This window comes from Amblyomma mixtum, chromosome 6, assembly GCF_055824585.1.
Source record: "Amblyomma mixtum isolate Tamu chromosome 6, ASM5582458v1, whole genome shotgun sequence".
Classification (NCBI taxonomy): Eukaryota; Metazoa; Arthropoda; class Arachnida; order Ixodida; family Ixodidae; genus Amblyomma; species Amblyomma mixtum.
Genome location: NC_143017.1, coordinates 24,812,652 through 24,827,044, shown reverse-complemented (window position 1 = coordinate 24,827,044; position 14,393 = coordinate 24,812,652). Strand labels below are relative to the sequence as shown.

Genomic DNA, 14,393 nt, shown 5'->3' with positions numbered 1-14,393 from the left:
GTAATACGGTGGCTGCAACTGGCGAAGGACAGGGTTAATTGGAGAGACGTGGCAGAAGCCCTTGCCCTGCAGTGGGCGTAGTCAGGTTGATGATGATGATGATGGGTGTGTTTTTCAGTTAGTGTGGCATTGATAACTGCTGAATTCAGGAATGCATCGTAGCCAGCAACAACTGTGGGAGGCAGCACCAATAAACTGGTTCAGTCATCAGGCCGAGCACTGACTCCCAAAGACTGTGTTGAGCGACAGACTTCAGTGTTCCTCAGATAAATAGACTTATAATGCAGATAAAAGAGTGCACAAACTTCCAGTGAAAAAAAAGGTAAAAAATAAATTAGTCCGGGGAGCTTTGGAGGACAGGCAGAGGGTGTTACTCATGCTGGTTAGCCATTTAAAGAGTGCAATAACCTTTTTGAGTTGAGGCTTCGAAATTTTGCTTATAAACATGGGTACAAAGGATGGCATGTTTCAGAGAGAGCACAAACTCACACCTATTCATAGGTAGCCTTAGTTATTTTTTATTTTGAATCTGCCACCAGTTGTATCATTCAAGAAGAAATGAAATTTGTGTTGTAAAGGTGATCTATGGTAGGATTGGGCGTAATGTGAATTTATTATTTGTGGTGTTTGAAGATTTTTCAGATGTGACTTTTATTAATTAATTAATTAATTTTTTTATTACAATACCCTCAGGGCCCGCAGGGCGTTATGAGGGGTGGGTGAAAAAATAAAAAAAATACATAGTACAAAGTACAAGCAAAAGGCAAAAAATCATGATGCAGACGCTAGTTCGATGATATGCTTGGTGATAAGTGGCTTGAAAGATGACGCATCTTCAATGCAGGCGATATGGGGTGGAAGGTGGTTCCACTCACTGCTAGTCTTCGATATGAAAGAATTAAAAAGTGCATTCGTTTCACAAGTTCGGATGGAAACTTTATGTGGATGATCAACGCTTGAAGCTGGAGATGATTAGTAATAAACAGTTGAAGGTTGCACTCTGTGATTTGTCCAGCTCTATTTCATGGTGATCTTCAGAGAATAAGCTAGCCCGAAGCGGCTATCTCGAAGCAGTATCCTACATAGTGGCAACAGAAGTGCTACCAGCTGTCAACTGGCCCCTACCACTTCACAGCCAGGGACCATCTTGGCAATAAATAAGAAGGCAGTGTTCGGAAATCTAGTGCTTACAGAGGAAGCAACAATCATTAGAACCTACAGCTGTCTAGTGAGAGCACAACTGAAAGTTACTAAGGCACTATAATCACGGTCAGTGCACTCACTGGGCCGTCTGGTAGCACCTTTTCAGTGTAGTCAGTATTTTGGAGGTTTATAGTCAAGAGTTTGATGGAATACCGTCTGGTGGGGAGCTAACAGTGTAAATAACAAACATACACTCGCCAACAAATTCTTCAAAAAAGGAAACAACGTTTCGGGGCCCGTACAGGTCCCCTTAATCACATAGAGCGCTGCATGGAACGACAGTGGCTTATATACGGTTAAAATTTCCTAGTGAGTGATTGTAAATTTCTGGCAGATTACCACGTGTTCTGTTAAGAGCATGCTTTGTGCTATGCATATGGAATGATTCCAAAAGGAGGCACGATGATAAGTTGTTCTCTGTGGCCATGATAGATGCTTCGTCCCAGTCAATGGGGTGTCCTGTTGATGCGTTGTGTTCCGCCAAAGCATTAGATGTAAAGCGGCCGTTCATGACGTCATTCTGATGCTCTTTGAGCCTCCGTCTGAAATTTCCAGTTTCGCCAATGTAGGCAGCGTCACAGCCTTGACATGGTATCTTGTGCACCATACTAGGGTATCTTGAGAATTCTAGGCAGTCTTTTACTCGTACCTGCTGCTGCTGTTTTAACTTGCTGGTAGGCTGATGAGCAATGTGCATGTCATAGCCTTTGAAAATGCGTGCAAGTACCTCGCTCGTTTCCTTTTTTGAAGAATTTGTTGGCGAGTGTATGCTAGAGGATAGGTTGTGAAACCAGTCGGAGACCTGAATTTTGTTCCTGTCTGGAATATGCAGAAAATAGCAATTCATTGTTACATTACAGTGTTACTCTTACATTACATTGTTACTCTTGGTGTTTCATCAGCAGTTCTTGAACAGTGATGTTCCATTCCGGGAATTTTTTTCTTTATCAGATAATTTTAAGGGTGAAATTTGGCAAAAAGGAAATCTTTATGGGCATTCAGGGAATTTTGAAGACCAGCATTTTCTCTCTTTCCTTTTTTTTTTCCAAATTACTGGGCTTTCCAAACACCTGCAGGGAAAAAGGGCTAGAAATAGGGATTTTTGGAGCTAATAAGTGTATTTTCAATTACAGCATAGAAGGTGACTCCTCTTAAAGTGTGCAGTTCCTTGAATTCAAGTTTTTTACTTGAATAAAAGCATCATCAAGTGTGATCATCCGATCAGGCAAAGTGCTAACTTTGCTAAAAGCAAGAGCTTCAGGGGCCCTAGAAATTTTTGCAATCTCTGAAAAGTGTGTGCCAACCCCAATTCAAGACCCATGCAGCACAATGGCAACAATGCTTGTGCATACCTTGAACAAAATGAGACTGATGTATGCACAAAATCAGTTTTGTGAGGTTTTATTATTATGACCTCTGCTTACTGCTGCAAGCAAATGTGTACGACTGTTCAAACAGAAAGGTGCCAGAAATGTCTAAAATGTCGTGCTGAAAAAGAAATAGAAAGTTCGAAATAATGCTTCATTTCTCCAAAAAAATGAGTGCTCATAACAGACTCTTTGAGTTTTTCTCAGGAGGCAGCTAAAATTTGAATCTGAATGTGTCTTAGTGCCTTCCGATCTACCAGTATAGAGGTAGGTCCGAACAAGTGAAGGTCGCTGCATTTTGGCTAATTTATCCCCTCTTGTCCTCTACAGACGTGCTTGGGGAAATACAGCAGTTATTTCACTAGCAGCTCTCGGTCCAAGACCTCCAACCACACTCTCACCAAGCTTGGTCGGCCCGTGATGGCTCCAGATGAGATCAACAGCACTTTGGGGGCTGTGAATGACCCCCATGCGAAGCATCGCGAAAGGCTTCTGGTGCACTACCGCACATGCTTTGCACACTGGTTGGCACTGCTGAGGTGAGCGTCGGCACTGGTTTAGTGTGTTTGTTAGCGCATGTTAGCCATTACCTGCATTTAGCCGTTGTGTGTGTGTTTGTTTGTTTGTCTGTCTCTCTGAAGCCTGTTTTGTGGTAGGCTGCCTGCAGGCATACCCACTTTCGAACCCACTTGCCACTGCTGAACATGTTGTGAGCAAACTGCCCACCGTGGCAGTTCAGTTAATGATTTGTTGGGAGAGGTTGATTGGGGAGAGGAACATGGGTCTCACAAGCCCTACCGATAATAGTGGCGCATCACTTAACCACTGCGCCAGGGGTGGAATGAGGACTCCCAGGGATCTGTGAATGTAGAGGATGACTAATTCCACATATGTCTGAGCATTAATTCATTATCAAGTTCAAGTTTTCCTTTCTTACAAAGGAGGAGCTGTGAATAAAAGCTGTGGTAACAGCTTGACTGAAGGTCCCGACTCCTTGAGACAGTGGCAGTACAGAAGGAAGGCGAGGGTCACATCATTCACATCAATTCGTAATGCCATGGGTAGGCGACACAGATCCACACTTACACTAAGCGCGAACACACATGCAAAAAAAAAATCGCAATATACGCACATGTATTCAAAGCAAATGTTATAAGTAACTAGAATATACAGGACAGATATCACAAACAATGAACAAAGAAATTCATATGTCTGCTTTTTTCACAGATTGAAATTGTCACAGCAGTAGTCACGGATGTTGTGTTTTGAATTTCTGGTAATATCAAAATTGTCATGGCTTAGTTTCTTTAGCAAGCGGGACAGCATTATTGATATCTGAACACTGGAACCGAAGTGAATACTGAAGTGGTAGCACACATAATTTGTATTTGGCCTAGCTATGCAAATCAACCACTTTTTTTTCTTGCTTCTGGTCTTGCGTACATCCCCTTCGTTTCTTCCAAGGGAAGGATTCAGTCTCCTGCTCTATGGGCCTGGATCAAAGATCAAGCTCCTGCAGAAGTTCAGGGAAGAAAAGCTGGCTGAGTTTGCAAGCATCACTGTCAACGGTTTCAACCCTGCGTTATCCTGCACGGAGGTGAACGCTGTTCCGCTCGAAATATTGCAGAATTAGCTCATGCTAGAAGGAACTTCACCCATCAAACTTTGTGGAATGCAGTATTGTGGGAAAAACTTAATTCCACGGCTGTTGTTCCACGCAGCCTGGAAAAAGTGGATGTACGGGCTCAGCTTTTCATTTCTTGAATGGGAATTTGGTAAACTCTTTTCGGTGTTTATTTCAGAAGGCAATTTTTGTTTCTTTTCTGCATGCGTTATGTATTAGACAAAAATAGTTTTTTCTTTCTTTTTTTAACTAAATGAAATATGAGGTACTCCCCTGTAGTCATAAATCTTGTAGAGTTTATCTGTGTTCGTTTAGTGCAGACAGTTGATGTGCCAGTAATTAAAGCACTTATGGCCATGTTTAGAGCACTGCTCATAGGATGAAAGGTTATTACTATAAAAAAAGCGATAGTGTAGTAGTTAAAGGGGGAACACAGCTTTCAAATTGTGAAAAAATTACCAAAAAATAGTTGTTTTGAAAGTCATTGTGTCTGCTCGTGTGCCTGACTTTCTATGCTGTCCCAAAGTTTCATTGCTGAAATCGTCATCATGCATAGCATGCATTCAGAAATGCCATGAATGTTGAACCAGTCTTCTGCTGCATTTTGTCTAGTCTGCAGGCATTTCGCACAGTGTAGAAGGGAAAAAATTTGTATAAGAAATGTTCCCCAGGTATATAATGCTGGTACTTTGTGCAGTTCAGTTTGAAAGCATTGCTAACACGCAAAAAAAGTGAAACTGTGATTGAAATGTGAAACAAACACTAAGGTGATCTTTATTTCTGAAAACTGGCTTGCGCAAAAGTGAAATTAATGAGAAACAAGCACACGAAAGAAACAGGTTAGCTGCACACATGCGTAGCTACTTGCCACGCTTAAGCAAGTGAAACCTTTCTATATTTGTTCTATTTTTGTTTATCGTGAACTTTTCGTGGACATTTCGAACGTCTCATGCAGTTACATTATATTTCTCCTGGTTAATACGTTCCCGGATAACACGATTTCTTGACTGCTGCGTTTGAAATGTAGAGAAGTTATGGTCATATAATATGTTTATTGACCAACTGCACGTGTTCAAAACATGCAAAAGGACTGAACGTGAGGGCACGCAACCTGGAAAGATGAAATGCAGCGGCAGTCACCCGCTGTGGTGGCTTCTCTGCAGAGCCTAGATGCAAGGAAGGGAAGCGTCATCATCACCATTACCAACAACAAAAATAAAAACGGTGCGCAAGCATTCGAGACAGCCGTTTTTATGGGGACGTGACACGAAGAGGAGAAATGCTTAGGTTTCTTCGTGGGGTGCATAACAGCAAAGGGGCGAAGCATCTACGAACTACTGCGTTGCCCTTAGAAACGCTGCGACAATCAGCCGCCGCGGTGGCTTCCCCTCAATACGTAGGTGCGAGGGTGCGAAGCATCTTAAAATGACGAGGAAGATATTTTGGTTACTTTTGTCAATGCCGTCAACGGACCAGATGCGTTACTTTAGTTCCTTCCGCATTTAAGAAAGCGTGAACACAGACTGACTTCCACGAGCACTAGAAAAAGACCTGTTGAGATCTTTCGCCAAGAATTGCTAACCTACATTTTTATAAAGTGAAATTGTCAATAAATGCTGTTGTACCTCATTCAAAAATTACATTTCTGAATATCTGATGGTTTGAATGGTACATTTTCTGAGATGTTATGTTTCCCCCTGCACTTTCTTTTAAAAAAAATGGCTGCGGCTTAGCTTAGATGACCATGGTTATGCGAGAAAAAGTCACGCTTGCATAACTAGTGTGAAGTCACGCTGTGGTTTATTTCCGCCTGTCTGCCACAGTGTTGTCAGCGCTAACGCATGCAGCCCACATCTCTCTCTCACCGCTCCCATGTACCTGAAAGCGTGATTGAGGCGTCCACTGACCTAGGGAGCCAGTTATGCGCCCTTCCTTTGCTTTTGAAGCTCCCGCTCTTCATCGGTTTTGGCTGCCCGTTTAGCACGTTTATGCTCCCTATCGATTGCTAAAGCCCTTGCATGGTTGGCAATGTCGACCGGATGATCAGACTCGGCCCGCTGCCTGCGAGAAGATGTCAGCTCCAACCAACTTGTTTCCTCCATAGTGAGAAACTGGCAGGCGTGCACGCTTCACCTTTTCAAGCGAACGGAGTCATGTGGATAGTGACTTGACTTTTAATGAGGGTTTCTGTCTTTAGATCCTTAGCAGCATCCTCCAGTGCATCCCAGGGAGTGAGTCAACATCATCACCACAAGTGGATCATATCGTTGAACACTTCTCAAGAGAAGGTAAGTCGGATTTCTTCCCTCCACTGCTTATGTTTTGCTTATTCTTGGACAGGGACTGTTCTTTTTGTGTTCCAGTTTCAGGCACGCATGGCATCTTGGCCCTGTAAAAATCTGATTTTTCAGCTAATGGTTGTCCCGTCTTTGGTGGTGAAAAAAATAACCCCTTATACGAGCTGTCTACAGGCACCATGCTATGCTAGAGAATTTGCTTGCTTTCAGATGTGTAGCCACAGTGGTGTGTCACTAATTCAGACTCACATAATTCAAACTTCTAGTTTATTTGAACTTAGCCTGTGGACCCGTTAACATCATGTGTAGTTAGGGAAGCCAATTTAGGCTTCTTAAAGATGCAGTGTAGAGGAATCTGAACTCGTCATTTTGCCGCAGGAACTCGATCTACACGTTCCGAGCATTCTTAGAAACTTCGACTTATTGCCCTGTGTGGCTGATTTCCCTAATTAAATCGGATTAACGTCCGGCTCCTGCCTTTTTTTTTTTTAATTCTCCCCGTATGGTGGGCGGAGTCGACCAACGCGTGGAGTGCCTTTCAACCAGCTCCATGGAGGCTTTGCTTTCAGTTTATTTTGTTTTTTAGGTTTCCGTGAATAAATAGTTTCTTTCTCAGATAAATATAGCCTCAAAATAATCCCGCAGAAATAAAAATATGCGCGGACTATTTGCTACTACGGATTACTACATATTACTCCACCGATGGCAGAGCGGCAAGCCTCCACGGAGATGGCTGAAAGGCACTCCACACGTTGGTCGACTCCTCCCACCGTATGCGGGGAATTAAAAAAAAAAAAAAGGGCGGGAGCCGGACGTTAACTCAATTTAATTAGTGAAATTGGCCACACAGGGCAATAAGTCGAAGTTTCTAAGAATGCTCGGAATGTGTAGATTGAGTTCCCACGGCAAAAAGACGAGTTCAGATTCCTCTTCAGTGCACCTTTAACCTCGGCATGATCTGAGTGGGTTATCGGTCTCCTTTGAGTTTGGATTGGAGATATTCGACTGTAATGAATGACTGCTGTGAACATCCCTGGCTTATGAATAATGGTGTGAGGTTGTTTAGATGAGTGGTGCCATGTTTCTCTTTGTGCCATTTCGGCCTTTAGATGCTGAGGATATTTTCATCCTCATCAACAACATTGATGGCCTGAACCTGCGGAATGCCAAAGCCCAAGAGATGCTTTCGAAACTGTCAACAGCACGTCACATCCACATAGTTGCTTCAGTGGACCACATCAACGCTGCCTTGCGTAAGACTGGTTTCTTTAAAGCCTCTTCTATCCTTATCAAAAAACATCCTGTTGATATCGTTGGTCTTTGCATCATGGCCTTCATGCCTTCATGGTCTTTGAAATCACCAAGGTTTTAATATGTAACATACTGTAAAACCTTGTTAATATATGCTGTCAAACCTCGTCAAAACGAAATGGTTTATAATGAAATAATGGATATAGCGAAGGAATTATGATTCTTCTTGGAAACTTGGTCATCCCAGGCTATAACGAAGCTACGGCTATAACGAAGTAATCGTCGGGTCCCTTCAACTTCATTATAACGAGGTTCAACTGTACTTGTCTTAACGATAGTTCCACTTAGGATGTAGTCGCATGGAATCTTGGCCTCAGCTTTCATTAGATGGCATGCATTTGGTGGCCACTTACGACATAATGGCTTATTGTGAACATCTTGGCTTCCACACGCCTATCATGTACGCAACTTAAGCGGTCTCTCATAGAGCAGCCATAAACTGTGTGGTTCATTGCAAGGAAACTTCATTGGTGCTGCTAATGCATAGATCGTGGTGACACATTGAGAGAGACGCCCGGCGACGGCATCTGGGTGATCGTGGTCTGAGCTGCAGCTATGTGCCCGTTTTGCCGTAGCTATCGCTTATCGTTGTTGCGTGACTTGGCCTCTCCACAGCACGGTGCTCACGCTGACTGGAGTTGGAAGTGTAACAGAGGTGCACCACGGTGGTGCCACCTATTTAAAACACGTTCATTCAAATCATATAATTCATGGTTGCTATATCAACTTGCTGGGTTCTCTTAATAGCCAAGAGTGCGAATTCATACTTGTCTCATATGTGCTGGCAGTACAAGAACACACTTCAGGAAATGACGTGGCCTGCATTTGTTTATTTGTCCTGGAACCAGCAGCAGAGGGCTGCGTGGTGAGTACAGCGAAACCAAGGAGTCATTCGCCTTGCTTGTGGAATCAGTCATTGCATTTATTATAGTTGGGAAGTTTCACTTTGGTGCAGTGAGGCATAAAATGTGCATGTTTTACGGCAATTCTAACTTGCCAGTGAAAAGAAATGTGTATGGAAAGCGTCTCGTAGAGTTTACAAGCGTAAAAATTTGGAATAACCTACCACATGATCTAAAGACTGCCTACAACTTTTCCTGTGGAATAAAAAATTATTATCTTAAAAAGAATGACACACTTTGAGTTCATACTTTCATTTATTACTACACTTAGATATCTGCCTGATATTATTTGCATGTAGCCGAATACTGATACCTATAGATATAGATTTATACATTTGTGTCTATTGTAAAAAAGCTTTGTAATTAAAAAGTATGTACCGAGCTCTGTTTATCCTCTTCTCCTGTACTGTACCCTTTTGACGCTTTGAAAATAATTATTAGCTATTTTCCCCTAGCTTTTTGTGATGCCTTAATTCTTGTGTAAGTTCTACGCGTTTTGTTTGATCTGTAAGTTTTTAGTTTATATATAATCTGTAATATATGTGTTTCTTTTGTTGATGCTCTTGCAAGTGTTGAGAGTGATGTATAGCTTTCTGTACACTAACTTACTCTGTCTTTATTTTGGCATATTGTTGCCTGCATGCTTGTATACCTTTTTCTATTGGACCCATTACTAGCTGTTGGCTATGGGTCCGAGCAGTGTTTGCATATATTTGTATAGCAACAAAGAGCAATAAAAAATGAAAAAAAAAAAAATAATCACGCTTGACATCGTGTCAGCAATGTGGGCACTGACAGTGAGGCCACAGCTTTCTAAAGGCTTCACCTCCTGCTTAGCTGCTTCTTGCAATCACAGTGCTGCTGAAAGTGCCAGTCAGAAATCGCTGTGCTTTTGCGTCAACCGCGCAAGTGACGCCTTGCTCCTTGGTGCAGTGTGGAACCAGGAGATGCTGCGGACGTTCCGGTTTGTGTGGATAAACGCCACGACCTTTGAGCCGTACGTGCTGGAGTCCAGTCTGGAGCCTCTCAAGAGCTCTGCGTCCAACACGCTGAGCTCGCTGAAGCACGTCTTCTGCAGCTTGACTCCCAACGCCCGCAAGATATTCCTTCTCATCGCTCGGCATCAGGTGGACAATGCAGACGCACCCGCATATGCAGGTATGTTACTGTCTACATGGGCTATACTCGTGTATTTAGCCACAGAGTTGCAGCTGTCTGAGGAAACTACTGTATTTCCCGATGTACAAGACGCACCCTTGTATAAGATGCTCCTGCCATATGCACAGGCTGTCATTGAAAAAGTGGGTATATAAGACGCACGCCAATTTACCCAGTTAGGCTAGTGAGGCTTAATTAAACACGCTTGCGCGACCATCGTGAAATGCACCGTACCTGTGAGAAGTTCTTAAGCAGCGCGAAGTGGTTAAAAAAGGCAACACATGCGCCATAGCTGCCCACGCTTTAACAAAAAAGAAAAAAAAAAGACGAAAGAACTCTCCTTATGTCCATAACAACATTTCATTTTTACTTAAAGGGACACTGAGGAGAGCACTATTAATATATTTTTTATAGCAAAATCCGATAGTTCGGCATGTCATGGCTTTGTTGCCACTTGGCCGGCAGCGAAAAATGCATTTATTTCTAAGAAATTTGGATTCGAAGTTGAAAAGGTTTTTCCCGCCGCTGTGATTCAAACTTGGGATTCGGCTATGACGACAGAGGACTAAGTGACGTGAAACATGACGTGACATGACGTGATGCAGACTCCGTGATTTCTGGCGGCCAGCAGTGCGGCCTAGCAGCAGCCGAAAAGAAAGCTACCGCCGGCCGCACGTTGAAGGCATCTATCGGCTATTGCGGCCGTCGCTACAGTCGCTTCGCTTACGTTTGCACCGGCGTTTTGCGAGCGTTACGATGGATCTCGTTCTCGAAGTCGTCAACGAAGTTCTCGCAAATAGACACCTTTAGCATACCGTGTACCTTGATACCGCTAGCGGAATACTGGGAGCCCGCCTAACGCCGGCGAGCAGGCGCTGATTGGTCCCGATGCTTCAGGCGAGCGCGTAGCTGCCCGGCACGTGGCGCCATCTGGCGACGTCAAGGAGATTTGCGCATGCATTGGCTGCGCCTCAGTGATTTGTGCTTCTCGTGTCCTAGCGTTGCTAGAACCATTGGTTCTAGCAACACTGTTTTGTTATATGACGTCATGACGCTTGTACTTGCGAGTTTGGCCTGTGGCGGCGATACCTGTATTTTGGTTCTTGCTCTTTTCTGCGTTACAAGAGCTTTGTTGTCAGTATGAGTGGCGTTTTTGTAATCAGGAACTGGTATTGTGTCGATACAAGCCAACTTCAATTTCTCCTCAGTGTCCCTTTAAAACCTTTGAAGTCGCTATCAAAAAGTTCGCCCATTTCTGGAGGCAATGCGGCTGAAACATTCTGTTCACACTACGTACGTATACGTACGTACCATGTACATAAAGCAAAGTTGCAAAAGGTGACTAAAAAAGAACGTTGGGTTGTCTTAGCTTGTCTTGACAATGGCGAGAAGCGCAATTTTCGCCATCTTTTGGCATTTCGCATTGCTTTTGCTTGGGGCCTCTGAAACGGCCATAGGTTTTTTATCCCGGAAGTCGTCACCTCCGCCATTTCATGGTAAAGTTCACCTAAAAAAGTTGCCCACTGCGGTCCCAGAATTGAAGTAATAACCGTGTACCAACCGCGTTATTGGTAGTGATAATTTTTCGCTGAAAAAAGCTTGAACATGAACCTGAGTAATTTCAGAACTCGCAAAAAAAACCCGAAAAATTCGCGTATAGGACGCCCCCTTGTATGGGATGCACCAGCAAGATTTTTTAAAAAAAGCTGCATCTTATACATCGAAAAGTACGGTAGCTGACCAGAGGGAAGTTAAGTGAGTACGGCAAAGCTCAAATTGGCATTTGAGTGCAATGTTAGCCAAGTTTGTGGCCATTCCTAAAGTGCAAGAATTCTTCAGTTCAGTGTGATTCAATCCACAGTGTGATTCTGGTCTAGTCCATTGCAAACCCTGTTGCTGTGACCACTGACATCATTATCATCCCTATAGGTAAGGTAATTTTACCAGAGGTCTGCGATTATACTCCTCTCCTACTTAGTATGTAACCACCGTGTCCATCTGAGTGCATTGTTCTCTCACTTTGCGTGATTCTCTGCTGCCATTGAGTACGTTTCCCTTCCCTTGGCAGCCGTCATGGTGGCTCGGTGGTTATAATGCTTGGCTGCTGACCCAAAAAACACGGGTTTGATCTCAGGTGTGGCAGTCACATTTTGGTGGAGGCAAAATGCTAGAGACCGTGTACTGTACGGTCTTAGTGCATGCTAAAGAACTCCAGGTGGTAGAAATTATCCAGAGCATTCCGCTACAGCATCTCTCGTAGCCTGAGTCGCCTGGGGTCGCTAAACCCCATCAAACCAAACCAACCTTCCTTTGGCGTCATCTTTGTTACCCAAACAGATCAGTGCCTGAATGTTCTGCACAATATTTGCCCTTCTCAAGTTTCTTCATCTGAATTTTCGCAGTGGCATTGTTGAGTTTGCTTTTTTTAATTCATGATGCTGCTGTCTTTCCGTCTATCAACATCACACCTATAATTTTTCTTTTCATTGTCGAAGCATTGTCTTGCAATCAGGTACCTAATGGTATCAGTTTAAAGGTTATTAGAGTTTAGTTAATGACTTTACTAGTTAACATGATTCATCTGTTTTTTGATGTCTGCCAACACTGGTATTACTATGCTGCAAAAAGGTACGCTTTACCTCATAAACCCTATTTTTAAAAATTAGTGGCCGGCTTGCTTGAAGCACCTGGTATATTAGGAAACAACTTGCTGGAGATATAACAGCATAATTTGTGAGAGTAGTCATAAAATTACTTCTGATATGTTTAAAAAATTTGATGTAAATGCATCAAGGAATATAAAAATTTTTTGCTGAAAGCTGTGCCCCCTCTTAAGGGGGGACACTGGCCTTATACCTATTTTCCTTATTTTCAGTTCAGTCCTAATGAAACTGTATCAACTTGCTCAGTTTTTTATTCTAATTTCAACAATGAGATTACCTTTCTCGTTAATTAGTTGGTTCCCAAGGTAATCAATTTTAATTAGTCATTCTTTAGTATGTCAGTGCAAAAAAAACTGCTCAATAAGAAATCATTTTTAATTCATGGCTACATAGTATGGTGAGTAAAGAGTGCAATAATCAAAACCATTTTTCCATTTTACCCTCATTAGTAATTTTACAGCACTTTGAATATCAGTGTTCAAGGTGTGAATGTTATGCATTGATAAACTTTGTGATATTTTTAAATTTTTGAAGTGCGATTGAACAAATCTGCTTCGATTATTGCACACACTGTGCCTTCAGCTTCCGTTAGCAAACAATATGACATCTCTATTTGTCCTAGATGTTGAGATATCGACATACTCAAGACAGCCAGATGTCCAAATTTTTCATGCCATTAAATTTTCTGCTCCTGCATATTCAGCCCACATGATGGTCTGAATTTAATATTATGGCCCAGTCCTGATTTCTTGAAGGAAAATATTGGTACGGTTGGAGAATAATAGCTGTAGATTCCACAAATATCATTTTTTGAAAATCGATTTTTTAATCATTTCTTGGTCTCAAAGACCAGTGTCCCCCCTTAATAACGCCTCTGCGCTTTTCGCAGGGTTGTCCTTCCACGACTGCTACCATCGGTGCCGAGAGGCTTTCCTTGTGAACAGTGATTTGACCCTCCGGGCACAGCTCAGGGAGTTCCTGGACCACATGCTACTAAAAATCAAGAAGGTATTTTTCTTTTCTGCCTTTCATTTACCCATTATGCCATTTCGTTCCGTGCTATGATCAACATTATTCTAGTCTTGCTAGTGTGTGGCATTGTATGGTGAGAGGCAATTAACTGTGTAGCACAGGGCTCCAGGCCTCTCTTCTACGTTTACATTAGGCGTGGGATGGAGACTTTAATATGCCTAGCCATGCTAATGAATGAAATTTTTTCTTTTCATCCTGTCTAAGGTGTAGTTCTAAAGGTAGAACATTGATTCCAGAGTTGTAGCTCTGTTACAGTATGGTTGCTTATCGTTCACGTGCTGGGAAGAGGCACAGTGAGGATCGCTGTCTAGGTAATGACGGCTGTTCTATAAGGAAAACTGCAGTACAGTCATCTCACGGCAGTTTGAACTTTATGCGGCCAGGGAATCTCGTCTTAATTATACAAAATTAATTTTTGAAAGCGTTTATTGTGCATGAACAGTTATAAGTGATAAGCTTAATTTTAATAGTTCTGTCTGTGAATAAGAGTGCAGAGACAAGGGACAGAGGGACTGTTATTCACAGTCAGTATGTACTTACACCGGCCGCAGATGTAACGAGCGCTCAGTTATAATGAACAAGAATGGTGCTACTGTTAAAATTATATATTAGGGCAATGGCAACACATCTCAGATAGAATGAACAACTGTAGCCGCACCACTTGGTTATAGCGATCGAGGAAGCACCGTAAACTTGCCCCCGGAATCGAAAAACTCAAAATGCTGAGACTGAAGGGCATCCCTCATTCCCTGTGACACCACCATGAAGGGAATATGGCTACCGAAAAGAGCATAAAAATGGCGACATTGAAACTGTAGACCACCGCCAGCCAAGCG

General features: G+C 42.8%; 1 protein-coding gene across 1 annotated transcript in view; it reads left to right on the top strand.

Annotated features, from left to right (window-relative positions):
- Orc2 (origin recognition complex subunit 2) overlaps positions 1 to 14,393 on the top strand; it is a 33,669-nt gene that overhangs the window by 2,248 nt on the left and 17,028 nt on the right. The window contains exons 6-11 of the mRNA XM_089550325.1: positions 2,901 to 3,109; positions 4,035 to 4,167; positions 6,392 to 6,482; positions 7,601 to 7,744; positions 9,638 to 9,862; positions 13,415 to 13,533. Of these exons, the coding sequence (XP_089406451.1) occupies positions 2,901 to 3,109; positions 4,035 to 4,167; positions 6,392 to 6,482; positions 7,601 to 7,744; positions 9,638 to 9,862; positions 13,415 to 13,533 (921 nt within the window). The remainder of the gene's footprint in view (positions 1 to 2,900; positions 3,110 to 4,034; positions 4,168 to 6,391; positions 6,483 to 7,600; positions 7,745 to 9,637; positions 9,863 to 13,414; positions 13,534 to 14,393) is intronic.